The sequence below is a fragment of the Prunus mume genome, linkage group LG5 (assembly GCF_029339155.1).
Source record: "Prunus mume cultivar Tortuosa linkage group LG5, ASM2933915v1, whole genome shotgun sequence".
In the NCBI taxonomy this organism is placed as follows: domain Eukaryota; kingdom Viridiplantae; phylum Streptophyta; class Magnoliopsida; order Rosales; family Rosaceae; genus Prunus; species Prunus mume.
In genome coordinates this window covers 25,053,376-25,079,394 of record NC_142702.1, presented here as the reverse complement: position 1 = coordinate 25,079,394, position 26,019 = coordinate 25,053,376, and the positions used below count along the sequence as shown (strand labels likewise).

The window sequence follows — 26,019 nt, the reverse complement described above, 5'->3', positions numbered from 1 at the left end:
AGACAATTAAATGTACATTTCCCACTTGTTTTGTACTGTTTTATTTACATTTCACCATCCTCCGCATTTTGCTCTATATATAGACTAGCTCATTGGCACATGCGTTTTCTTTTTTTCTTTTTATTTTATTTTTAAAATTAAGAAAAGATATCATTGGTAGTTATATTCCATAAAAGTATGACTTATTATCTAATTTTGTTTTTAATTTTAATTTTTTTTAATATTAAAAAATATAAATTTACCATATTATCCTAGTTTAAAATAATTTCAATTTTTAATGTTTGCATTAACCAATGGTATTTTCTGATATTTTGAATGTTTCACCATTCTCTGCCTTTTGCTTTATATATATAGATTATGAGGCGTTTATCACAAATCCAATAATCTTATGAAAAGGTCATTTGATTATATTTTCCCTCCAATTATATATATTTTTTGTTATTTTTCTGCCCCGTATTCAAATTTTAATTGGACGATTTTGCTGAGGAGTAGGGCACTTGATGCTGAATGCATGCATGCATCGACCTCATATCATATTTTTACAAAGTTTTGTTTTTATACCATACGATTATAATTAGGCAACGAACTTTTTAATTAATATTATACTTTTGTTTCTGAGATTCACGTTTGGGTTGTGGATTGATCAATGACCATATCAACTCCTCGTTGTACATCTTATGACCAACACAAAAAGAAAAAAGCTCTCAAGTAATGTCACCTCATTCATTACTAAAAATAAGTATTATTACAAATTAATATTCAATTTATAATGAAAAATAAGAATTATTACAAATTGATAGGGTTAAATATTGTTTGACTGTCAATTCTCAATTAAAGAAGTATTAATGTGTATCGTTTTTTAATTGTCAAAATGTTATCGAGATTTGAACCTGAGACCATTGATCTACAAGTGAAAGCCCCTTTTTCATTTAGCTTAGATCTCATTGGTTGCTTGTACCCTGTTTTTTATTTACGTAAGCTTGGAATTGGAATGGAACAAAAGAACATGAACCGACAAACTGCAAGTGCGAACACAATCAACATGATCAAACTGGAGTGCACTTGAAGTTGGATTGGAGTGATCGGACTACAGGACGCATTTAGAAGCTCCCTTTAACAAATTTGGGCATACAAAGATTGAATAACAGAACAAGGCCCTCTATCTACCACTAAACTAAATTTGTCTACGATGAGCCTCTAACAGGGCTCCCTCCAAATGTATACTGAGTGGACAGTGGACCGTATTATTGAAAATAACAGCCCAAACGTGTAAAGTTTGCAACACATATTCGATATAGAATTTTAATTTCATTATCTATATAAATAAATAAAAAATCAATTTCATTCTTATCGGAGGCCAAGAAAAATCTCTCCTTTTTTTTTTTTTTTTTCTACAGAGGTAAGTTAAGTCAGTTAGTCAAGGTAGAGTGACAGTAGCCTTAAACTAGAGTTCGATTCCTCTCCCTTTATATTAGAGTAATTTAGAATATTACATTTGTACAAAAAAAAACAAAAAGTTATTTTTGAGATACGGAAAAGCCCAAAAAGGGAAGAAAGGTTTGAAGTTTCTAACTCTAATCTCAAATCTTGGGTGCGGGAGCAAATTTGCTCGATCTATCTTAAGTAAGAATCTCTTTCAACAAAGTGGCAGCTAAAAACCTAGTTATATTTCAATAAAGCCCCTTTTGGTTCAAGGAAAATGAGACTTGGGGATGGAAAATCAATTGCTTTCCCATGTTTGGTAAGTTTAAGTATGAGAAATCGTTATATGGTCCATGAGAAAATAAGGGGGGAAGTGAAGTCATCCTTCCAACTTGAGTTTTGTTAAAGTTTGGGAAAATGAGCCAATATTAAATAAACATTTTTCATGATCATGTTGTCCTCATTAACAATTTAGAATTACAATAAATTATTAAATGCACTATTTTTTGTTTTTTATTTAATATGGGTATAATTGAAAATTTATACAAACTTTGTTTTCCATTCATACTCAAAACAAATATGAAAAATGAAATAAAATGATATCTCCCGATTACTTTTTCAGCATTACCAAACGTGTGAAAGAAATCTTCTATTTCCCATCTCTTGGAAAATGATATGAAAAATAATTTATCTTCAAATTCATTTCGTGAACCAAATAGGCCTAAAAGGAATAAATAGTTAAATATACTCATATGTTTTGCACCATATTTTATTCCATTGATAATCTTGGTCTGCATCTTCATTTAATTAGACCGTAATGTGCTGTAATAAGTTGAGCACTTAATAATACTTCACAATAAATCAAGTGAAAAGTCAAACTTATATTGCATTTGAATAATTTCTCCTGTTAAATAAAAACTATAATTTTTCAATTTAATAATATCCTCAAATGACCTTGCATTCACCCAAGTTATTCTTAAACTCATCGTATTCAAATGGATACGTATCTTAAACGAAATTTCCCGCTAACTTCCAATAAAGTACGGGCCCTACTGTGCGTATTATTCAACAACTCCGAAAAGGGCCAAGCAAGCAAGCAAGGTTGTCATTTTCTCCCAATGATGACCATTAAAACACAAGCAAGACCTACCAAGACTTGGATTCTCACCACTACATCTAATAATTTTATGATATTCTATGTACCCTGGGTTCCAGCTCAAATAGGAAAATGCAGCACCTGCTGCAGGTTCTATGCCAACAGCTCTTTCATTTCCCCTGTGGAGCCCATTAACATAACACCCACTTTAGGAAAAGAGTAAAATTCCCCCATTTAAACTGGGAAATCTTGAAAACTTCAAAACCAGAGTCATCTTGCACAAAATCTATGAGGGAACAAATCCCTCATGACATCTCTCAATTTTACCTCTCAAATCATCTGCAACCCAGAAGTTATAGTTCTGCTGTGTATTATAGATTATGGACCAAATCTTAATTATTGTTATATTATTATGGTTAAATTTGGAGGCAGAGGGCAGTTATTTTACAGGTAAACAGGATCCAACTTCAACCCTGTTGCTGACCAAATCAGGAAAGTAGCACAAACCAAACACCATAAGAAGCAAAATTCTCGCTCAGCATAAACACCATCCCAACCAAAAGCAATGTTTCAGTACTTAGCTTCATCAATCACTATGCACTTGTCTTGAAACTCCCTAGCAACTTCATCTGTGCAACCTACTCTAAAAATAGATCCAAGAAGTTCAAAGTATGACTCAAAAGCAACCCAAGTTTTCTCAGTGCAATCAAATGTTAGCAAATGCCATGGGAGAACTGTCTTCATCATTGTAACCAATTATGTAGCTGATTTTCCGGTCAGGATGTTGCTCATTTACAATGTAAAACCAGTAATGCATCAGGGTTTTGATTCTGCAGAAGAAATTGCACAAAGACTTCACGCCCGCATCGGGAACTCCGGGAAGTACGTAAAGAAAGTAGACCATTCATATATCATCTTTCTAAATTTCCTACTACAACTATAGCATGTCAGTTACCCAATTCAAGAAAACAAAGAACACATCAGAAAATATACTCCAGAACAGCATTATTCACCCATGAACTTCTGTAAGACTCCATAAACATTTTATGTGGTAAAAGTCCAAGAGCTAAACCACTAAAAAGCTTAACAGCAGATCCAGAACTTGCCGACTTCGCACATAAGAACTAATAGAACAAACTTCTCCTACACATTCAGTCTCCAGCATTTCTGCATATCATTACAACCTCCCAACAATACGATGCTCTATACTAAAACCATGTACAAGCCCCGAACTTCACGGCAGATCGCATAATAAGGCCTCATGAAAATTTTCGGCACCAGGGAACAAACTGTATCAACAGGCTTCTCATCTGAGGTTAAGTATATCCAAGCATGACATTAGAGTAATTGTTTGTGCGATGGGAAGATGGACATGAAGGAGTGCAATAGGCAACATAGTTACTAGTGGAGCTTTATGGCCTAAATACTAGTTAAAAGTCATGACAGTTCCTTGTAGGGTACCTGCCCTGCCTCACCAAGTATCAAAACCAATGCAGAAACATAACTCAGAAACTTAAGGAGAATCTCTATATAAGCATTTAAATGCCTCAACTCAAAGAGAATGGCCTTAAAGAGATATGATGTACAACCAAGACCTATGACAGTACAAAACTTGCTAATGAAAATCCAGGCAAATATGAGCCTCATGAAGAACTAACCACCATAGTACCAGATGCAAGCTACTTACAGGGCAGATACCAGTCCCAAGACCACATAGAATCATAAGCCAAACTTGGAACTGGAAAAAGGCCCTCAGAACATTAGACACACACAGAACAGCCACTTGCCTTGTTATTAAAGCCAATAGAATGCCCCAGACACCCCTGTAAAGTGACTAATCTGTGTCCTGGTCCACCTTCGCAGGAACAACCAATCCCAAATTCAAGGTCATGGCAGAACCAAATTCAAAACCTTTTTCTCTTCACCCGTGACATATCATCAAACCCACCATCGTGCCAAGCCTGCCCACCATGCCTGTAATTTCCATCTTGGTCCTCAATGCCTCTCATTCTTCTAGGTGCATTTCCTGGCCGATTCTTAATCCTTCTGTCAAAGTCCCTTTCCCTCAAATTCCCTCTTTCTTGAAACTCAGTATTATCATCTGGGCAGAACCTCAGAGGCCTAGGGCCATCCTTTGCATTAAGATGAAATGTCTCGCCATCAGCACCATTATAAGGAGGCCTAAATGAACGGACAGGTCCACGTCTCTCACCAAACCTTCGTCTCTCATCACCATTTCCATCAGCACCAAGCTCGTGCAATCGACCAGAATGCATAGGCCCCCCAAAGTAGTCATCATTGTTTGGCCTTTCTCGAGGATCCATGACATCAAATCTCCTGTTTCTGAGTAAAACCCGGCCGGAAGGACTTCTATTAGGAATGACAGACCTTGGAGGACCATGGTCCCTTCCAGAATCCATATCCCTCAAATCATTGGGCGGATTCCTTCTAACAACCATCTCACCAGGAAAACATGGGCCATCAGGGGATCTAAACCTCTCCATCCTGTAAACTGGTGGAGATCTTCGATGAGTCAATTCTCCAGGCCCACCAAACCCATCTGGGGATCTTCTTCTAGGAGAAGACCATGGACCGGGAGAACGAGTCCTGGACCTTATTGGTGATTTTGAGCGAACTCGAGGAACCCCTCTTCTTTGGACAAAAGAAAAGTTCCGATTTCCTCTTCCAAATTGACCATCTACTCCCTCATACGAAGACTGGGTACGAGTGAACATGGGATCTGCATTATCATCAGGAAAACTCCTCATAAACTTCTCATTATGCCTCATTCCAACCAAATTTGAAGCATCTTCACCAATGCATCTAGTTGGGCTAATATTTCTTGGATTTCTGCGAGCCATGTGAATTGCATGCGTTCCAATGGGAGATCGCCTCCTTGAGGGTATACGGTGGTTGATTGGTCCATCATTTTGAATCTGCCTCCCTCCACGACCTGTACTAACATATGCACTATCTGGACCCATATTATAAGTGTTATATTCAAGGTCAGCATCAGAAACATCAGGTGCATATTTATGTCTGGGTACACGATAGTTTGTTTGATTATTATAAATCTCCGAAGCAAAGTTACGATCAGAACCCCAATCACCGCGACTATTCATCCTCCCTCTACCACGCCTAAAACCCAATCTAGCATATCTCAGTGATTGATCTTGGTATCGCTCCCTTGAAAATCTGTGGGCATTATCAACATACGGTTCACCTCTGGAAAAAGAGACAAAGGTGGAAGAATTAGGTTACAATACAACTATAACGCTCAAAATCAAACAAAAGAGTAAACAGAAAATCAGGGGAAAATAATCACCTCCCTCTAGGATGTATTTTATCTTCCTCCGGTGTTACATCAGGTACTATTTCTCTTCCAACTACTCTTGATGGCAATGGTAGTCCTGAAATAGATCTTGATTTACTAGGAGAAACAGTTGAAGATCGAGGCAAAGTTATGATCCTGCTCCGTTGTCCTCCATTAGTGGTATCCTTAGCAGCATTATCACCACTACCAGATGTTTTGGACAAATTTGAATCACTCAATGGTGCCAGGTCAGTTTTATTAACATCCAGCTCTGTACCATGGTCATATCCTTGGCTTTCATTAGTGACTTGCTCGGAGAACTCTCCATCCTGACATTTCTGGGCATCCTCATTCCCTGATTGATCAAGTGGTTCTGTTCCCACATCCTTTATGGACCCTTTCACACCAGCTCCTCTGGTTAGCTTTCCAACAGCCAATGTTTCTTGCAAACACACATCTTTATCAGAGCCCTTATCAGATTTATCATTAAGAACTACATCAAAAGATTCTTTATAATCACTGTTACTTGTTTCAGCAAGCTGGTCTGTTTTGTTGTCTTCAGCCTCAATATAAAATGAAGTAGGATGAGCATTGTTAACAGGTGCCACAAAATCCGTCCGGTTATTATCAAAATCACCATTATCAACGTGTTCCACTTCTCTTGCGTTGCATATGAGTTCCTCTACCGCAGTCTGCTCAATTGAATCTCGAACCTCACCGTCTTCATAATCATCATCTTTAGCATCTTGTTCTGTATCAATAGTTGTATCCAAAGCATGATTACCATCTGATTCATAATCAGAACCATAAGAATCTTCCAACATATCTGCTGAGATATTTATCTTTTCCTCATCACTGGAAGAACCCTCACCACTTCCACGTGAATCAAGGGGGTGATCATTCATGAACTTCAATTTATAACCGCGGTCAACATTATCATCTTCAGTTCTCATACTGTTTCCCTTAGTATCAAGACCCAGAGTTACAGCAATCTGCTCTTTGCTTTGACAAGCTTCCTGAGGCACCTTTGCATTCAAGCTTCCTGTATGCTTTGTCAAATCCCTACTCATAGTCAACTCTGTTGAACAAGAAGGCTTCCCTGTGGACTCTGTTAAACACAAAGGCTTTCTAGAAAGGCAAGACATCTCTGCAGTCATAGGCAACGTCATGTCACTAGAACAATTATCCAGACCCTGTGTCACATGCTTATCCAGATGAACTGATGTCCCTTCAATGGAATTTATGGTTTCTTGATTATCCACAATACTTGGTTCAGATTTTATGGATCTAGGATCAACCAACTTTTGGGTGCTCATATTTGAAGACTTAACAGCTCCAAGAGTGCACTGCTCAACAACAGCACGTTTCCCTGCTCTATTACTATCTAAAAATCCCATATTACTGGATTTAGCTATGTTAACATCCAGTTTGACACTCTCATCAAATGGTTCTGATTTTACGGTTCTACGATTACCTGTGTTCAGTGTTCTAACTGGCCCAGCCAATCTAGGCGAGTTTGTAGAAGAAATCACCCTGTCCATGTCCAAATCCAATTTACTGCATGCACTAGAAGGGTTTTGACACTGATTCAACTGTGAGCAAGATGAACTAAGCCGTAAAAGAAGGGTGTCATTGGAATTACACTGCTGGCTAGCAAGTGTGGGTGAGACGGTGATATTAGTTCTGTTCTGACTATCAACAATGGTCTGTTTTTCTGAATTGACACCGGCTCCAACCATCCCAGTTGAACCAATCAACTGCTTTGCATCACCTGCCCCACCCGTTGCATTGATTCCATCAACCGATTCAGAAGCATCACTCACAGAATCTGTCCATGCATCCATTGGTGTATTCAAATCCCAGTTTGCCCGCCATGCACGCTTGTCAGCACCATCAAAATTCAAATCATCACCATTTCCTTTGCATTGGCTGCTGTTTTTTATTTCGCTTAAAGACAAATTCAGTGAAATAGGCAAGTTATCCTGACTCCGCTGACTCCCATCACCGCCACTGTTTTGGCCTGTCAAAGCTGGAACAAGATTTTCCTTTAAACCTAATGATAATTCAGTACTCTCGGCAACAGCAGGAATTTCTTCTTTGCACTTCATTTCTACTTTACTTTTGCTATGCATAATCTCCTTCCCCAAATTACGTGCATGAGCTTCATTTGGTGCTAAAGTCAACTCACTTTTCCCTAAGGTCACCTGAGAAGCCGGATTATCAGCCAACACAGGCTTCCCTTTCCTCTGCATGTCATCCAAAGAACCCGAGTGAACTGTGGGGCTTGGTTCTTCAACTTTGACTCTAATGAGATTATCATTGCCTCGGGCCACATTAACATTTGTAACATCAGACCTTCCTCTTCTATAATCAGATTCAGAATACTTTGTTGTATCAGAAAATCCAGAACTGGTGATACTAGCATATGAAAGAGTCGACCCTTGAGATGGGCTAGATTGTTCCTTCTGTAGTGAATCATTTTTTGCAGGAAAGGAAGATGATTCTTCTGTTCTAGGAAACAAAGTTGGTTCTTCAGAAGGAGGTGAAGGAGGCCTCATTATAGGAAACCTCCTTTTCTTGATTGGAACACCTGCAACATAATCACTAGATTTCCGGATAACGGGTTTAACCCCAGTCTGCCAATAGAAGATTTAATTGATCAATATTCAGAAAAACAATAAATTCGAACGAGACTCTAATCTCAGCTAGCAGTAATTTGGAAAATGAAATAAACACCTCTTCATTTCCTGATACAGGCATGACTCCAAGATTTCGCAAGCTTATTATTACCCTTCTTTCTGTCTATAAATAAAATTCAATAGCATTTAGCAGGACCTCGATGTGATTCTGAAGTCAATTTCAACAACTGCACTACGATATATGCAGGTAAACTTCTATTTTCTATAAACCAAATTCAGTTAGCTACAAAGACCACGCGGTTCTCTGAATCTTCTAGCTATCACACTCAACCAATTTGAAGCTCCTGCACACAAGAAAAAGTTAAGGACCTTAACAAGAGAACCCAAAACAATTACAATGAACTCCAAGATAACACAATAAATTCTCAGTCGACGACATAAACTAATCAGGAAAATATGATATAGACTACTGTAACAATTAACACATATCTGAAGACAAGTAAAGAACACATCATGGCTGATCGGTTAATCGAAACAATAAAAAAATTATTTTATTATATTTTTCCTTGACTAAGTCCCAGATTAAAAGCACAGAAGCAATCATCCAAGATGAACATATAAACTGAATTGGAACATAACATAATATTCAATCAATTCTCCAACTGTAAGGTCATTTTCAGGTATAATTAAGAAACTAAGCAACCATGTGGACACCAATTAAATCCTCAATCAAGCCCACAAAATACAATCAATTCCCAAAGCCTAAACAGAAAAGCAGACCGTTTTTGGGCAGTTTATGTTGTAATAAATGAACCCACGAAACCAAATCCAGGAGGTTTAAAACGTTCCAAGCAGAAAATAAAAAAAGGAACTTCGGATGATCCATTAAAAAGAAAGTTTTCTGCTTCACAAGTAAACATTTTTACAATCCACAAACGCTAAAAAACCAGCAGTTGCCAAAAACACACCGATGAATCCGACGGCGATGAAACCAATCAGATCTAGTTAAATCGACGGAAACAAAACACAATTTGTGAAATTGAAAACACTCCAGAAGATTCCAGGAAATACCTGAAATCAAAATCATAGAGGCGTTGACGAAAGTCGAAAAATGAAATCAGAGCAGGAGAACACAAATATCGCAGAAGAAGAGGAATAAGGAGAAGGAATTTGGAGTTCGGTCAAGCTCTGAAACTTCTAGGAAATTGAGGAGGGAGGCGGTTGTTGATTGAAGAAGAAAAGAAGGGAGATAAAAAGAGAGAATCTAATCTAATCCAAGGAGGTGTGGTTCCCACTGTTCCCTAAATTGTCAGCCTTAGGGTTTGTGATTGTGCTTTTCTTCTATAATTGCGGTCTGAGTTTCCATTCAAATTTATTTTTTATTTATTTTTTCCATGGACTACTAGGTCGGACGACCTCACTCTCTCTCATCTCGCCCTACTCGCTTGACACGTGTACTATTTACTCTCGCAACTCGCGTCGTATGATGCATCCATCGAATCTTACTTTGACGTGTTGCGCAACTTCCCCACCCTTTCCTCCAAGCAAAGGTTCGTCAAGAGCTTCCACTTTTTTAATTTTTTATGTTTTCCGTTTTTACGTTATAGAACTCTTTTGCTCTCACCCAAAGGGAAAGGAAAAAACTTCTTTTTATGGGGGGAAAAAAAAAAGACTAATGAGGAAAACGCTGTGAAAAACCCACTAGGAAATTCAGTTTTCACACTCTGGAAAAATACCAAACTTCTATTTTAAGATTCCTTTGTAATAGCTTTTTTCGGTCACACACTAGTGCATAGGGGTTTCAAATTTGAGACCATTATTTTAGACCAAACATATTTTTTCAGTATGGTACGACCCAATTGGCAATTCCTTTGTAATAGTTGGGTATTTACAAATGTTTTACGCTCGTCTTTTATTATGAAACATTTATGTATTTTTTTTAAATCTTATAAAAATTATTTTTTCAATATAAGCAATTAAAGAAGATGATTTACACAATTATTCATAAGGTTTCGAATATCTCCCCACATAAATAAAACTAAAAGAATTTAACCAATTGAGTTATACAATACTGGCTTAAAAACCTTGTTTTTAGAAGTTCCATAAAGTGTTACTTGTAAGCTCATTGTTTTCTGGTTACCTACACTCAATCCAAATATATGGAGCTTTTATTTCACTTTTCATCAACTGAGGAAATTGGAGCCAATGACGTTCTACCAAACTTGGAGGAAAATGCCACCCAAAACAACCAAACCCAACCAAGTCATGGTCACACCAGATTAATTCAAACATCCAATTCTTTAAATAAATAAAAAAATCCCATAGTTTAATAAATACTCATTTGTCCATATTAGTAAATAAATATTTGAAAAAGTCAATTAAAAATACAAGCTCCGTTAAAAACAAGATTAAAACTGGGACCCAATACTTCAATTATTCATCGAACAAATCACATTCCAATTTTAAAACCAACCCCCCGTACAAGTTGCCATCACAATCAGCTGTCACATTGCAACCATACGAATATTTTTTTAAAAAATTTAACTCTAGCAGACCAAAGATAATATAACAAAATGTTATCAAAAAAATATAGAAATAGTAGAAAGTAGAAGAGGCCCATGTCCTGCAACTTGAAATGAATCCACAAGACAATAGACCCATTACCACTTCAACTACGCATGAACCTTTCATTCAAATAAGATCTCTGGGCTAAAAGACCATCAGGCCCATAACATACAAAAAAGGTGAGAATTAATATCTTTGGCCCATTACAAAAGTGAAGTAAAAACAACTCAATCACCAAATCACACATCAATTTTGGATCAAACACCATCATTTCATTCAACTTCAGTTGCAATTCCACAAACACATAGAAACTCAGTCCATCAATCACTTTACACAGCACATAGCAACAAGAACCCTAAACCAATTTTAGCTCCTAAGAAATACAAAAACTACCTAATTAACATCAACTAAACCGAACCAACAATCCCATTTCTTGACAGCAAGACTTTAAGAATCGTAAATCCCTAGCCACCGAAACCGTAGAGGGTCCTGCCCTGCCTCTTCAGGGCGTAGACCACGTCCATGGCCGTCACCGTCTTGCGGCGAGCGTGCTCCGTGTAGGTCACGGCGTCTCTGATCACGTTCTCGAGGAAGATCTTGAGCACGCCACGTGTCTCCTCGTAGATCAGACCGCTGATACGCTTCACACCTCCTCTGCGAGCCAAACGACGAATGGCCGGCTTGGTGATGCCCTGGATGTTATCGCGAAGGACCTTACGGTGCCGTTTCGCTCCTCCCTTTCCCAGACCCTTGCCTCCCTTGCCACGCCCAGACATTTTGATTCAAGCTGAGATTTCTGAGGAAAATGAAAGATTAAGCTTATTAGCGATGAACAAACCCCAGATTAACATACTTGATTAGAAAACATACTTCATATGTGGGTATTAAAGAAAATTTGTGAGAAAATTAAATGCCCAAATAGATTAAAGAGGTTGGAAGTTCAAAAATTTTAACAGAAAAATTGAGATCTCGTCGAATTTTTAGATACTTTCTTTCCGCACATTTTCTCGGTAGCCAAACAAAAATCACAGACTAGAAATCTAAACAGAACTACGAATGATACAACTACAGTGAATGAACAACATAGTAACCATAAACTAATTAAAACCACACTGCCAAAATCAAAGTTGAACTCGATAAAACAATGATAAATCTCTAAGAAAATTGTCCTTTCAAAACCCTAAATTCCATTTCAATCAAATCTACGATCAGCGAGAAGAAAGAAAGCTCAGGGAAATCTACAACAATCAAATTCAAAACCCTCCGTAAAAATCAAAAGAAAGAAAGCTCAGGGAAATCTAAATGACAATGAAAGCCAGAAGAAGACGAACCTCAATTTCAAACTGTTCAATGACCTCGATGCTCAAACGGAAAAGCGACGCGCAAAGAGATATTGGTTGGAAGAAAAGGATCTGAGGTTAGTACTTATATAGCGATGCCTTGACGAAAGCTTCTCAGGATCAGACGACGATCCAGTGGCTCAGATGGTAGAAGATTCACCAAACGGACGGCTAATATTCTATGTTTCGATTCCACTCGGATCGGTGACGTGGCAACTAATTCGAGCGGGACTTTTATGTTGGTTTGCGAACGAAACATTTTTCCGCCTTTTTTTTCCATCTCATTTGCCGCTTTGCCCGAAACTTCCGCCTTCGCTTCAAATTTCATACAATTTATGAATTTACCGGGTAATATTTCTGAGTCTTTTTTCACCCCCTTTGTACTTTGCTCCTATTGATTAGTGACATGGGTAGTAAATATTGCTTGCATTCTATATTTTTGTGAAGTTCTTTCTTTATTCATTTTAAGGTCAGGTCATGTTTATACTAGTGTAAAAAAGTAAGTATATATCATTAAAAATACTTTTAATCATGTGATACAATATGGATATATATATATATATATATTTTATAAGTGATAATCTATTCTAAATTCATTTATTTATAAACAAAGAGTCGAACCTAAGTGCAATAGAGTTGGCTCACTGCCTTAATCCTCATTCAAATATTGTTATCTTAAGTATATGAATACAAACTAATATTTAGTTTTAGTATATTTATATTACTTTATGAGTTACTTTGTTACAATAACGAATTACGATCCTCATTTACGAGTTAATCCAAGTGCAATAACGAATTATGATCCTCAACTAGCACTTGATATGATGGTAAGAAACATGTGAAAAGATTTGCCACAAATTAGACAATGCTGTTTCTGTTAATATTTTGACAGTTTTTCTAAATGCAAACAATTTGGTATGTTATATACGTTGCCAACACCGTTATTTTAGACTGCTGATCGCGAATTGCAAACACTAGTTGGTTCATCCTCTAATCTCAGCCTCAGGGAATGCAAAGGTGTCCCAGAAAACAAAACAGACGATTTTGTATTATTGAAGAAGTTGAAACAATTTGAACTTGGAGAAAGTAACCAAAAACAACTCAATCACCAAACCACACATCAATTTTGGATCAAACACCATCATTTCATTCAATTTAAGTTGCAATTACACAAACACAGTCCACTAATCACTTTACACAGCACATAACAACAAGAACACTAGACAATTTTAACTCCTAAACAAAGTAAAACTACCTAATTGTCAACTAAATCCAACCCACAACTCCATTTCTTGACAGCAAGACTTTAAGAATTAGAAAACCCTAGCCACCAAACCCGTAGAGGGTCCTGCCCTGCCTCTTGAGTGCGTAGACCACGTCCATGGCCGTCACCGTCTTGCGGCGAGCGTGCTCGGTGTAGGTCACAGCGTCTCTGATCACGTTCTCGAGAAATATCTTGAGCACGCCACGTGTCTCCTCGTAGATCAGACCGCTGATACGCTTCACACCTCCTCTGCGAGCCAAACGACGAATGGCCGGCTTGGTGATGCCCTGGATGTTATCGCGAAGGACCTTACGATGCCGTTTGGCTCCTCCCTTTCCCAAACCCTTGCCTCCCTTACCGCGCCCAGACATTTCGAATCAAACTAAGATTTCTGAGGAAAAAGAATGATTAAGCTCGTTATATGCCGGAATTAATAAATTTTGTTGGGGAAAACCAGTGAAGAAAACCCATTCAAACCCTAAATTTCATTTCAATCAAATCTACAATAAGCCTAAAGTCCAAAAATCAAATGACAAAACCAGATAAGGGAAAGCAAAATGGCATTGAAATGAAGAAGACGACGAACCTGAATTTGAAGCTGTTCAACGACCTCGAGGCTCAATTGGCAAAGCGACACTCGTAGAGAGATTGGTTGCAAGAAAAGGGTCTGAGGCTAGTACTTATAGTGATGCCCTGACGAAGGCTTGCTCAAGGTCAGGGGAGGATCCGTAGGCTTAGACATGGTCGAGGATTCATCAAACGGGCGGCTGATATTCTTTGTTTCGATTCCACTCGGATCGATGACGTGGCAAATAAAACGAGGGGGAGTTCTATGTTCGTTTGCGAACGAAAATTTTTTATGCCTTTTTTACATCTTATTTGCCGCTTTGCCCAAAAACTTCCGCGGTTCCGCCGTTTGCTTCAATTTTCATACAATTTATGAATTTGGAGCTCGGTTCAAAGTTCAAACCCCATGTACCCCTTGCTTAAAAACAAACAAACAAACAAAAACTCATTGGCAAAAAAAATTAAAAATATAGGAACTGATTTTCCTACTTATTTTTTGTTCAGTTACACTCCCTTTTGTTTTCTTTAAACACTTGGGACATTTTGGAAAAAGCAAAAGGAGAGAGAAAAATTTTAAAAGAAGCAAAAATGGACAAAAATGCCCTTATTTATTTTTAAATTTCCTAAGGAATCCAATACATTTGCATGTCTTTGATTTGGAAGTTGAGTGGTTTTTTTGTCTTTTTGAAAAAGCTTTGGCTTTTTCCAAAAGTGAAATTTTTTTTATGTCTAAAACCTAAAAAACCTTAAATACTTTTGTAATTACCATTAAAATATAGTATAAGTAGACAAAATGAAGTTGAAAAATCAGCACACTTTATGAATTTACTAGGCAATGTTTCCTGATCTCTCATTTAAGGGGGCTTTGCTCATCCATCATTATTCCATTATTCAGTTTTATGCTCAAACATAATACCGATCATCTTAATCTATATATCATTTGTATAATATATATATATATATATAAAACTCGCCTTCTAAAGAATGGGTGCCTAAAAGCTCTTAAATCACTATAAAATAGGGGTGGGTATTTCATTCGAATTATCTGCATATCGACGGTTTAATTTGGTTAAATAATTATTTTTTATTTATAATTATTTCAATATGATCTGTACCGAAACGTTTGGTTAAAACGCTAGATAACAATATCATTAACCCGACGAAAATGTATACCACATGTCAACTTATTAGTGGAGAGAATATGTACAAACTTGACGATTTTCATGGGAAACTTAAGTTCATTATTTGGGGGAAAATGACATATGTGTATGAAGAAGATTGTCCATGCTGCTCCTCCATATATATTATAGTCTTACCTTATTCATTGCATCACCAAATAGGCCAATTAAAAGAGGCACATAACAAGAATATAAAAAATGTAGCCAATAACAGAAAAGTCCCACATCGATTACATAAGAAAACCTCCATTGTTTTCTCCTCTATAAAAAGCTTCTACCTATAATCTTGGTCCTAGGCTTGTAGTCCACCCTCCTCCCATAGTGGGGCTTGACATGGGAGCATATATTTTGGCAACCAGTGAGCGGGTGACCCGTGGAAAAGGAAAATTTCTTAGGTCAATTAATTATCCTAATGAAATCATATTGAATTAGAGAAATTATAATTGATTTAATATAGGAATGTCTCACTAAGTTAAGGATGAGATTTCCACCGAATCTCATTGATTAATTCCAATCTCCTATTTTTGGGTAAGAATAATCATAATTAAATAAGGAATATATATATATATATCTCTCTTTCATAGCTCTGGGCCACCACCACACACGGCTCCAGCCACTCAATAGAGAAAACTTCAACCACTTTAGCTATTGGCGTACATTTTTCAAGGTCCAATCAAACTAACTTAGGCATCGGAGGGCCTCTGGCCAACACTCCTGGAGTGTGGTTTATTTACTTCGGTCTTTTTAGCATGAATTGAGTGAGAAAAAAGAGAAGGAAGTTCAAGGGTCAAAGAATCAAAGGGCAAATATTCCATGTGCGGAATTTTGCTCAAACAATATCTATGACAATTGAGGTTTCTGTTAAATGTTGAGTTTAAGTTATTCAACTTGCATTAGTAATAAATATTTTTATTCTCATGAGTTTTTTATATATAGTATTTTTATTTCATATTTAGTAAGTTTTTTTGTTAAATGGTACTATTGACATACTAAATTAATCCGAACCGAACAAGCGAGTAAACGATCTAAAAGGTGAAAGGTTCTAATGGTTGGTTAAAGGAAGAGAAATTAATCTACCAAAGGCTGGTTTGGTTAACAGAAGAGCCCTTTATCGTTCTAAACTGATTCGTGCTCAGGCCTACTATAAGATATGCTATTTTGCTAAAATGATAATTTTTTTGGTCAGAGAAGGAATTAATTGTACACTCAAAAAAGGGCAAGTTACATAAGAAACAAAGATGAAACTATAGCACCATCCACGAAACCAAACGAAACAAACTTAAGAAACAAATCAAGCTAACCATAGCTACACCCTAGCATACATACCATGTAGCCAAATCCCACATTATAAGGTGGGGGGGTTAATGACCTAAATGGTCCTCCAACTATTGCTTAAGTATCATTTTGGTTCACTAACTAAAATTTTCATTTCAAACATCCTTAAACTTTTTATTTTGTACCAAGATGGTACATCCGTCAAAGTCTGTGTATTATTTCGTGAAATCGAGGGACAAAATCGTATTTTTAGGTGAGTATCCTCATCTAAAAGGCTTATTGATCCTAATAGTCCTCCAACTATTGCTCCAATATTATTTTGGTCCACCAACAAAAATTTTCATTTAAACCGTCCTTAAACTTTTTTTTTTTTTTTTGGTATCAAGATGGTCCTACTGTTAAAGTGAAAGGCAGCCCATAGGGTGTGCGACCGCACATGGCTCCCAAAATTTAAGGGCCTCCAATTTTTCCAAGTCAACCCATTAAATTAACTAAAACATGAAAATAAAAATGAAATATTAAATATCACCCCACAACATCACATGCAAGGCACCAAAACCAAAATTGAATTAAATATTAATTATCAACAAATTCTACGACTTAGATAGTAGATGCCCTAATTTAATTCATTTTCCTCTTCCCAACTCTCAAGCTGCAAAACCATTCTAATATTCTTTTCTCTTTCAATAAGTCTTTCTCACTCTCCTCCATCAAAACAAAGCAATTTCTCTTCAGTACCAGTGTACCACCCTCTTCCATCAAATTTTGGATTATAAAAACCCAAGTTTTAGTCATTTCCCCAAAATCACAGTTCTTTTCTCTCTCCCTTATTCACACGAGAATTCACCAAGCATTGAAATTGGGAAATCAATTTATCAGCTTAGTGATTTGGAAGGGTGACTAAAGAAATTTTTATGGGAAGCTCTTTCCGAATGTGTTTTTTCTGTGTCAGAAATTTTTGTTTCTATATGGATTTTTTTTTCCTACTTGTATATATGAGGCCTTGACATCCATATTTGCACAGGGGCTTCAAAATCAATGGACCGGCTCTGGTTAAAGTCTATCAATTTTATTGTTAAATTGAGGAGTAAAAGTGTCTCTATGAATTAAAATAGTAATAAATAATTAAAAATTAAAGGAAACTATTATAAAACTTAGAAAATTTAAAAAAATTTAATCTCACTAGCCAAATGGCTTTTTTTTCGGTGAGGCTGACCTAACAATTAATAATAACAAATTCTCTATTGTTTAAATTAATTAAAATCACATAAATATTAAATAAAATAAAAATTAAAAGAGTAAACAATAATTAAAAATTAAAGGAAACTATTATAGGAACTTGTACCTAATTTTAAAATTGAAAAAATTGAATCTCACCACCAACATAGCTTTTTTTTTAATGACATGGACTTAAAAAGTAATATTTTTTTCTCTAATGTTTAAATTAATTAAAAATTTTAAAATAGGATAAATACAACAATAAATAACAATAAAATTGACGGACTTTGACGGTAGGACCATCTTAATACAAAAAAAAAAGGTGGAAGGACAGTTCAAATGAAAATTTTAGTTGGTGGACCAAAATGATACTGGAACAATAGTTGTGGGATCATTTCACTCATACCCTTCGATAGAGCTTCTTAAAAAGTCGCATATACCCTTCAAAACTCAGTCACGTGGCCATCGCGTGATCAGAAGTGATGGAATGTGTCATGGATGGACCATCTTGGTACAAAATAAAAAGTTTAAGGACGTTTGAAATGAACAATTTAGTTGGTGGACCAAAATGATATTGGAGCAATAGTTGGGGGACCATTTAGGGCATTAACCTAAGGTGGGAGTCTTGCATCCTAACGAATTGTTGCTTGTGTTAGCAAGAGTACACTATCCTATGACATGTGCCAAAAGCCTATAATGGGCTTACCAAACGAGGCCGTAAAGTCATATATGTTGAATGTCATTTCTTTGTCAGTGCAATTCTAACTTTTCAATTCATCCAAAATATACCGTGAGTGATTGTATCAAATTTTAATTATAACCTCACCTTGTAAGTAGGACTTACAACAAGTTAGAAAATATTGTTTCTATCAATATAGTTTGAAAGAATCCTTTTCTCTTCACAAACAATTTGATTTGGCATGTTCTATATGTATGTTGTAAGACTACTAATTTAGGCAGTGATCATGTAAAATTTTATTTGAACACATGATTCAGATTATTTTTCTTTTTCAATTCAATATGAAACAAGTTGTATGAAACAATCCACACTAATCACCCGTTTCATGCAATAGTTATACCTTAAACTCGAATAAATTATCCTAGCAAGTAACTCATAAAGCTTAACCCTTAAAAGCGGTTCAAGTCCTAGTATACGTGTTGTGTATGTGGGTTTAATATATTATTGCAAAAGGTTGTTAAAAAAAAAAAAATGGTGCGCTGCCTTCTCCGATGGATAGGTCAATACAAGGTCTAAAATATCGGTGATATCGGAAATATTTGTAGTCCAAAAACATGGAAATTTCGATGGAAATATCGGGATATTATCGATATCGATAAAAATTGAATAAAAACCACGGAAATTGTAAGAAAAACTTGGAAATTTTTATTGAAACTTTGGAGGTTGCTTATTTAGTCAATTATCTATTAGTTTATCACAAAAAAATGGAAGGAAATGCATTGCATGGTAGGGTAAATGGGTAAGTTGAAACGTAGTGAATAGTTGAAAAGTTGAAAAGTTGAAACTTGAAAAGTAGCTCGCAAGTATTATACATACAAGATGTCATAGTTTATATCACAAAGTTATGCGTAGCATAGTGGTGAAATGGCTGCAAAATCCGTAGGGGAGTGGGGTTTGAACCCCATTGTGTACGAGAGCATGAGTGAGTTTAACTTGTTTAATTTTTGAAAGTTCAAGTAGAGATATTATAAATACAGGTTCCGTAGTTTATAATCACAAAGTCGTCAGCAGCATGGTGGCTACGTCATTGCAAACACTCGAGTTGGGAGAGGTTCGAACCCCATCATGTGCGGAGCTTCAATTCTTTCATTTTTGACACAGTGCAAGTCGCGATATTATCAATAATATCGCGATATTATGACCATTTAAATTGAGAAATTGGACGAAAATATCTTCCTTGAAATTATAGACGAAAATATCAAAAAAATCACGATATATAATTGGAATTGTGCTAAAATTTTAGAACCCCAACAAAACGATAATTTTGCCGATATTTCGGCGAAATTATCGAATTTTTGGATTGTGGGTCAATATACGAGTAGGTGCAGTCCGGTTCGGTTTTTACCTCATATAGAAACTGGTTCCAATACAGTTTTCGGTTTTGGACAAGATTTTTTTATATTTAAAATTTTCAATTTTTTTTACAAAATACAACAATTTTATTATTTTTGGGCTTAAAAATTCACAAATAACCAAATTTCATGCAAAGATAGATGATTGACCCAAAAAAAAGAGGTGCTTTAAAGTTGAGCTTGAGAAAATATTAGTTATGAGATTAGAAATTTAGCATTGGACTTAAATAACTTTGAAAAAAAATTAAAGAAAGAGATTTTCTATTTAAATCCCACACTTCTCTTAGTTCACCCTATGTTCTAAGTTCACCCCAACTTTTAATTTAAAATTTCACAATTTCTAAGAAAACCCTACTATATTCCCAAACTACCCTTAAATACACCATAAATTGAAAAAATAAGAATTAAAATAGATTTTCTATTTAAACCCCACAATTTTCTCTGTTTCTAGCCAAAAAAAAAAAAAACACAAACAAATGAAACCCTAAATCTGAAATTTAATACTTTCTAGAGAAAGAAAACAGATTTATTTCTCTCCAAGAATTGTAACAGGAATTCTAACACTTGGATATTGTTGAGAGAGCGAGAGTGAGTAAGTTTGTAAATAGGAAGTTGGAAGGAGGTTTCTAAAACTTAATATGAAGAGTGGTGGGGTGTATGAGGTGTGTGTATAGATATACTAGGATTAATTATTAAGTTGGATGACCTTTTTTGTTTTTTTTACACAATAATAAAACTTACAGTTTAATATAAGGAGGAGTTCGGAGTTTAAATAGAAAATCTCTTAAAAAAATACACAGAGTATAATCCGATTTTATAAGGTATGAAACCGATACCAAAACCAATTTAGTCTATTCCGGTCTGTTATAGGTTTGTTGACTCTTTAGTCAACACGATTTTTTTCCGGTCCGGCTCGTTGTTCCTTTTTCCGGGCTCAATGCCCCACCCTTAGGCCAATATAGCGCAACACTCTACAGAACGGAAAACGACGACATCTGGTCCCTGCAACGCAATGCTGCTGGGAGCTCGAAAAATCAGCAAACACTGGTGTCCTCGTCGTCCAAATCTCAGCCTTTCCCATACTCCAAGCACCAAGCTCAACTCCCACATCTCAGCCTCGTTGCATTCTATCTGTCAGGTCGAGGAATTGGACGACTTCTTGCCGTGGTTGGAGCGCAAGGCCGGCACCGAGATATCGTCCGTGCTTTCGATTGGGAAATCGGCCTACGGAAGGTCTCTGTTTGCTTCGAAGACCATAAGAGCCGGAGACTGCATATTGAAGGTTCCATTCAACGTGGTATGTGGTGCCATTTGATCTTAACACCAAAATCATTAAGAGTCTAATAACAGAATTAAGTATCAATTTATGGTTAATGAGTTTAGTTAATTGAAATTGCAGCAGCTAGCTCCGGATAATCTCAATCCTGAACTGAAAGCTTTGCTAAGTGATGATGTTGGCGATGTTGCCAAGCTCGCCATTGTCGTTTTGCTTGAGCAGAAAATGGGCCATGTAACATTACTGTTCTATGGTTTACTTCATTTTTTTGTTTTTGTTTATGGTACTGGTTTACTTGAATGTGTGGAAAGATTTTGTTGCAGAGATTGAGGTTTTTGTTTATGCAGGATTCTGAATGGGCCCCTTACATAAGCCGTCTTCCTCGCCTGGAGGAGATGCATAACACAGTGAGTGTTATGCTTTTTAACTTCCCCCTTCCCATTCTTAGGCTCATATTGGGGTTTAGATTAAATGTTTTTGGCACGTGGATAATGTTTTTGCTGGAGAAAATTTAGCACGTTATGTTGTTATTCTATCAATTGAAATAAGAATCTACCTGATATTAGTCCATAACGTGTTTTTAATTTGTATGGTTGTATACATTTCTTGAATCACAGCAATTTGCACCATATTTGACATGGATGTTATTTGTATATTCTTAGATATTTTGGAGCGAAGGTGAGCTGGAGATGATTCGTCAAAGCTCTGTGTATCAGGAAACAATTAATCAAAGATCTCAAATACAACAGGAGTTTTTGGCAATTAGGACGGTATGATGTACTTCGATTGTTTTATTCTCTAGCTAATGGTTTTGGGACATGGGTTGTTGCACTTCTTCTTAGTTATTGCCTCTTAGATTATGAATATTGTTAAGACATGTTTTCAGGCTCTCAAGAACTTTCCCGAAAGATTCGAAAGTATCACCTATGAGGATTTCATGCATGCATATGCTTTAGGTAAGCTACTACGTTTTAAACCATTTACTTGTTCTAATCAATCAGAATTATTTGCTCCATTTGTACTTAATTACAACTTGAATAAAATTAGGGAATGGTGGGGTGGGCATGTTATATACTTTAGGACTTGGAGTGCCCCGAAAACTTTAAAATTGCATCCAAATTACTTGCGGCAGTTGCATCTTTTAAAGATCTTTTAAAACTTATTCTCGCTGGTTCGCCATGGATTTTACAGTTACTTCTCGAGCATGGGGAAGCACAAAGGGCTATTCCCTGGTAAACATTTATACAGATTTCAAGTAAATATTGTTATGATGGAGTTTAATTTAATGTGTGCCTTTTTGTAGTTGCATAATTGTTTGGATTATTAAATTATTCTATAGATCCCATTTGCTGATTTTTCGAATCATGACGGGACTTCAGAATCAATTGTGTTGAGTGATGAAGACAAACTTTTTTCAGAGGTACCCTCTCTCTTTCGGTGTGTTGATTTTCTGCCATGCTTATTGATTTGGTAATAGGAATTCAGTCTGCACTCTTATGGAAATTAATTATTTTTTATTTCATTTTTCTTTCTTTTGGTTTAGTTATTGGGATAATTTGTGGCATATGCTACTTGTTTCTGGGCAGGTACTTGCTGATCGTAATTATACTCCTGGTGAACAGGTTAGATGCTACTTAATTTGGATGACTTTCTCCCCTATTTAAAGAATTACATGTACCCCTTTGAATTTTATTTTTTTGGTTTGAAAAATTGATGAAGTTGTCTATGTTTTTGGTAGATAGTTCATTAACATTTTCATTCATACTTGCGTTAGAGGTGTCTTGTTTGGGTTTGAAATTTTCATGACCTTCTGCTAATTTCTTATGTATTTGTAGTAATGACTTAGCATAACTCTTAATTTAACATAGGATCACAGCACATGCACATTGGACATTTGTTAGAGAAAAAAGCAACACAATAAATCTTGAGATATGCAGTGGGTTTAATGTTTAGAAATTACTGGAAGTTCGGTTTTCATTACCGTTTGTCATGTATTGTCTTTTCATAAATCTCCCATATCATGCATTTGTTCCAGCATGCGTTTATATGTTATGAATGGATAATATACATGGCAACATCCTGGGTTGTAACTCTGTGACTATGGGTATGTTGCAGCATTACTCATCTATAGTTGTAGCTCTAGACTTCACTTTCATATATTTGTGTAGGTACTAATAAGATATGGAAAATTTTCAAATGCTACCCTGCTGTTGGACTTTGGGTTTACTCTTCCATACAACATTCATGACCAGGTCAGTCTTGGTCTTCAATTTGAGTATTCACAACACATGCTTTGTTATTGTGGTATAATCTTTCTGTAGCTTAATTCGTACTTATAATTTGATTTATTTTTCTGACCAAACCAAAAATAAAAACTTGATGTGCTTTATTTAACACACCGACCAAAAGTTTGTTTTAATAACAGAACTAGCTCTGTTTTTATTTTCAGAATTTTTGTTTTTGGGCCTAGTACTGAATAAAAACGCCTAGTACTGAATAAAAACGTCTGTGATAAGTTTTTTCCTTTTGGGTCTGAACCTCTTTGATAAGTTGGATTGGCTTTCATGGGAGCATATTTACTACAATTCAGGTGTCTTGAGTTTGAGAGTTATGAAACTCGGTCAGTGTTCCTATAAGCTTCTGGTCTTGTTTACATGGCGTATAGATGCTTATAACATATCGATTGAGAATTATTGTGAAGAGAATCTCCATATGGCCCAAAAGTTGTCATTAATTGTTTTGTTTCCTTAATTTTCTAGTACAAACATGAATATCATCTGATTGGACTCCACCTTCACATAAACAATATTAGGTGAATCAGATTTCCCTTCTTTAAAAAATTCCCTCAAAAATTGAAGTTCATTGTTAGGGGTGCCTGTGGCTCTATTTTCAGGTCCAGATCCAGGGCAGCATACCTCATCATGATAATCATCGTGAAATGAAGTTGGAACTTTTGAAGAGACATCACAGACCAGTCAGTAAAGATGACAATGGTTTCAGCTCTTCAATGGATTCTTTCACCATCAAGTTGGTAGTGATGCATGGACTTATCTCTCACTTTTTCTCCCCTTTTCCTTTTCCCCTCTTCCTGTTCCTTTGTCTACATGATGGTCTTTATCCCTTGCATCTAGTGGCACTTTGTGAAGTCATCAAATATTGTGTTTTTTGTGTTTATATATTGTGCACTTGTTCACTTAAATCACTACTGGCAAAGTCTTTGTGAGCTTAAGTAGTTTACTGGTTAGTTGCTCTATGGCTGTATATAATAATTTTGTTTATTTGGTTTATCTGCATGTTGATATGATATCTTGTGATGAAAAATCTATTTCTGATTAATAATAATCCTGTCACCACATAGGGAAATCAGGTCTGGTAGTGGAAAAGGGAAAGGAATTCCACAATCACTTCGTGCATTTGCTCGTGTTCTATGTTGCACCTCACCTCAAGGTGTGTTTCATGTTACCTTGTTCTCATGCATTGTTTGATATGATTCTGAGCTCATTTTACCCTTTTATGACCACATCATTAAATTTTTCTTGATTGTTTCTTGATATTCAGAACTTAGTGACCTGGTCAAGGAAGCTGCACAACATGATGGACGATTGGCTCGGCATCCTTTAACGAACATCAGCAGAGAGATTAAAGCACATCAGATGTTGATATCAACATTAACCCAATTAGCTGAGGATTATGATGCATCTGTTAAGGTAGAGATGCTAATTTTTCAGCCCTCTCTTTCTCTGATTCTTTTGCCGAACTTGCCTAATCTAAGTCCAACAAGAGTTCATTATTTTCTGTTATAATGCATTATTTCACACGACAATACACCAATTACAAATGTTGCTTAAATTTGTTTGCTTATCTCCAACAGAGGTATGTTGAATCAGCTGCATATTGTAACATATTTGCCTCATAGCCATAGGCATTTAGGCAGCAGTAATAAACATACAAAGAGGGTGGAATTAGTTATGTTCATCTTTGATTTACGTATGCACATCTGAATACACATGTAGTAACTCGTTTTTGTGCTTTTTGAGTGCATGCATAGTCTTTGGGGCCGGTAAGTTCTCCCGCTACGCGTGAAAGACTTTCTCATCGGAGGCAAATGGCTCGGGATCTCCTTAGTGGCGAGCTTCGTATCCTCGAATCTGCTTCTGTGTGGCTAAAGAACTACTGCACAACCTTGACGGCAACTGACTGCCATAGAGATGGTGTATGTTCTACAAAACTACCAAGGAGCAGGACTGAGAGGGGAGAGATGTAATATAATAGGACTGTATCAGTTAGATCAAACACTGGTACAAGTTGTAGATTCATATCAAACTGTATGCCCCGGGTATATTTGGATTTCCTTGTGAATGTTTTGTTGTCAAGTGTATGATGCTATATTTGTAATTTGATATCCTCTACTTTTTCTGATAATTTCCGTACCGTTTAATTATGAGATTTAAAATTTATTCGATATTTACACATGTAGTACCCACTTTCTACTTAGTCGGAGGATGTCTGGAGTTGATTTTTTATTTGAGTACAAGCCACTGTCTAAATTATGAGGGAGAAGGATTTTCACACACACACAACTATGATGTCAAGGGGATTCGAACTTGAGATCTCTGGTCTGCAATTTAAAGTCCTTTTCCATTAGGCTAGACTCTGTTGACAAAAATGAGTTTGGAGTTGATAAAACAAAATAACTGCAATGAGTTTGGAGTTGATAAAACAAAATAACTGCAAGTCACCAACGAAATCTAAAATTGTAGAACCAAGTCTTGAGA

General features: G+C 36.2%; 4 protein-coding genes across 5 annotated transcripts; 1 reads left to right on the top strand and 3 right to left on the bottom strand.

The window, feature by feature from the left end:
- Positions 1–3,401: 3,401 nt before the first annotated feature.
- LOC103332560 (uncharacterized) lies at positions 3,402–9,787 on the bottom strand. The gene is made up of 4 exons (XM_008235303.3): positions 9,542–9,787; positions 8,568–8,814; positions 5,844–8,467; positions 3,402–5,743 (listed from the first exon to the last, which is right to left on the bottom strand). The coding sequence occupies exons 2-4, from the start codon at positions 8,589–8,591 to the stop codon at positions 4,423–4,425; spliced, it is 3,969 nt and encodes a 1,322-aa protein (XP_008233525.2). The 5' UTR covers positions 8,592–8,814; positions 9,542–9,787; the 3' UTR covers positions 3,402–4,422.
- Positions 9,788–11,285: 1,498 nt separating this feature from the next.
- LOC103332559 (histone H4) lies at positions 11,286–12,508 on the bottom strand. The gene is made up of 2 exons (XM_008235302.3): positions 12,367–12,508; positions 11,286–11,831 (listed from the first exon to the last, which is right to left on the bottom strand). Exon 2 carries the CDS (start codon positions 11,809–11,811, stop codon positions 11,500–11,502), a length of 312 nt encoding a protein of 103 aa, XP_008233524.1. The 5' UTR covers positions 11,812–11,831; positions 12,367–12,508; the 3' UTR covers positions 11,286–11,499.
- Positions 12,509–13,499: 991 nt separating this feature from the next.
- LOC103332558 (histone H4) lies at positions 13,500–14,366 on the bottom strand. The gene is made up of 2 exons (XM_008235301.3): positions 14,226–14,366; positions 13,500–14,030 (listed from the first exon to the last, which is right to left on the bottom strand). Exon 2 carries the CDS (start codon positions 14,008–14,010, stop codon positions 13,699–13,701), a length of 312 nt encoding a protein of 103 aa, XP_008233523.1. The 5' UTR covers positions 14,011–14,030; positions 14,226–14,366; the 3' UTR covers positions 13,500–13,698.
- Positions 14,367–20,835: 6,469 nt separating this feature from the next.
- On the top strand, positions 20,836–25,666 carry LOC103332557 (SET domain-containing protein). 2 transcript variants are annotated; one of them, XM_016794451.2, is made up of 13 exons: positions 20,836–21,265; positions 21,371–21,478; positions 21,592–21,651; positions 21,907–22,014; positions 22,131–22,200; positions 22,436–22,476; positions 22,584–22,664; positions 22,831–22,866; positions 23,413–23,496; positions 24,138–24,271; positions 24,603–24,691; positions 24,803–24,951; positions 25,293–25,666. In XM_016794451.2, the coding sequence occupies exons 1-13, from the start codon at positions 20,981–20,983 to the stop codon at positions 25,506–25,508; spliced, it is 1,461 nt and encodes a 486-aa protein (XP_016649937.2). In that variant the 5' UTR covers positions 20,836–20,980; the 3' UTR covers positions 25,509–25,666. The 2 variants fall into 2 exon arrangements, with proteins under 2 accessions (XP_016649937.2, XP_008233522.2); XM_008235300.3 differs by having other exon boundaries at positions 21,368–21,478.
- Positions 25,667–26,019: the final 353 nt, after the last annotated feature.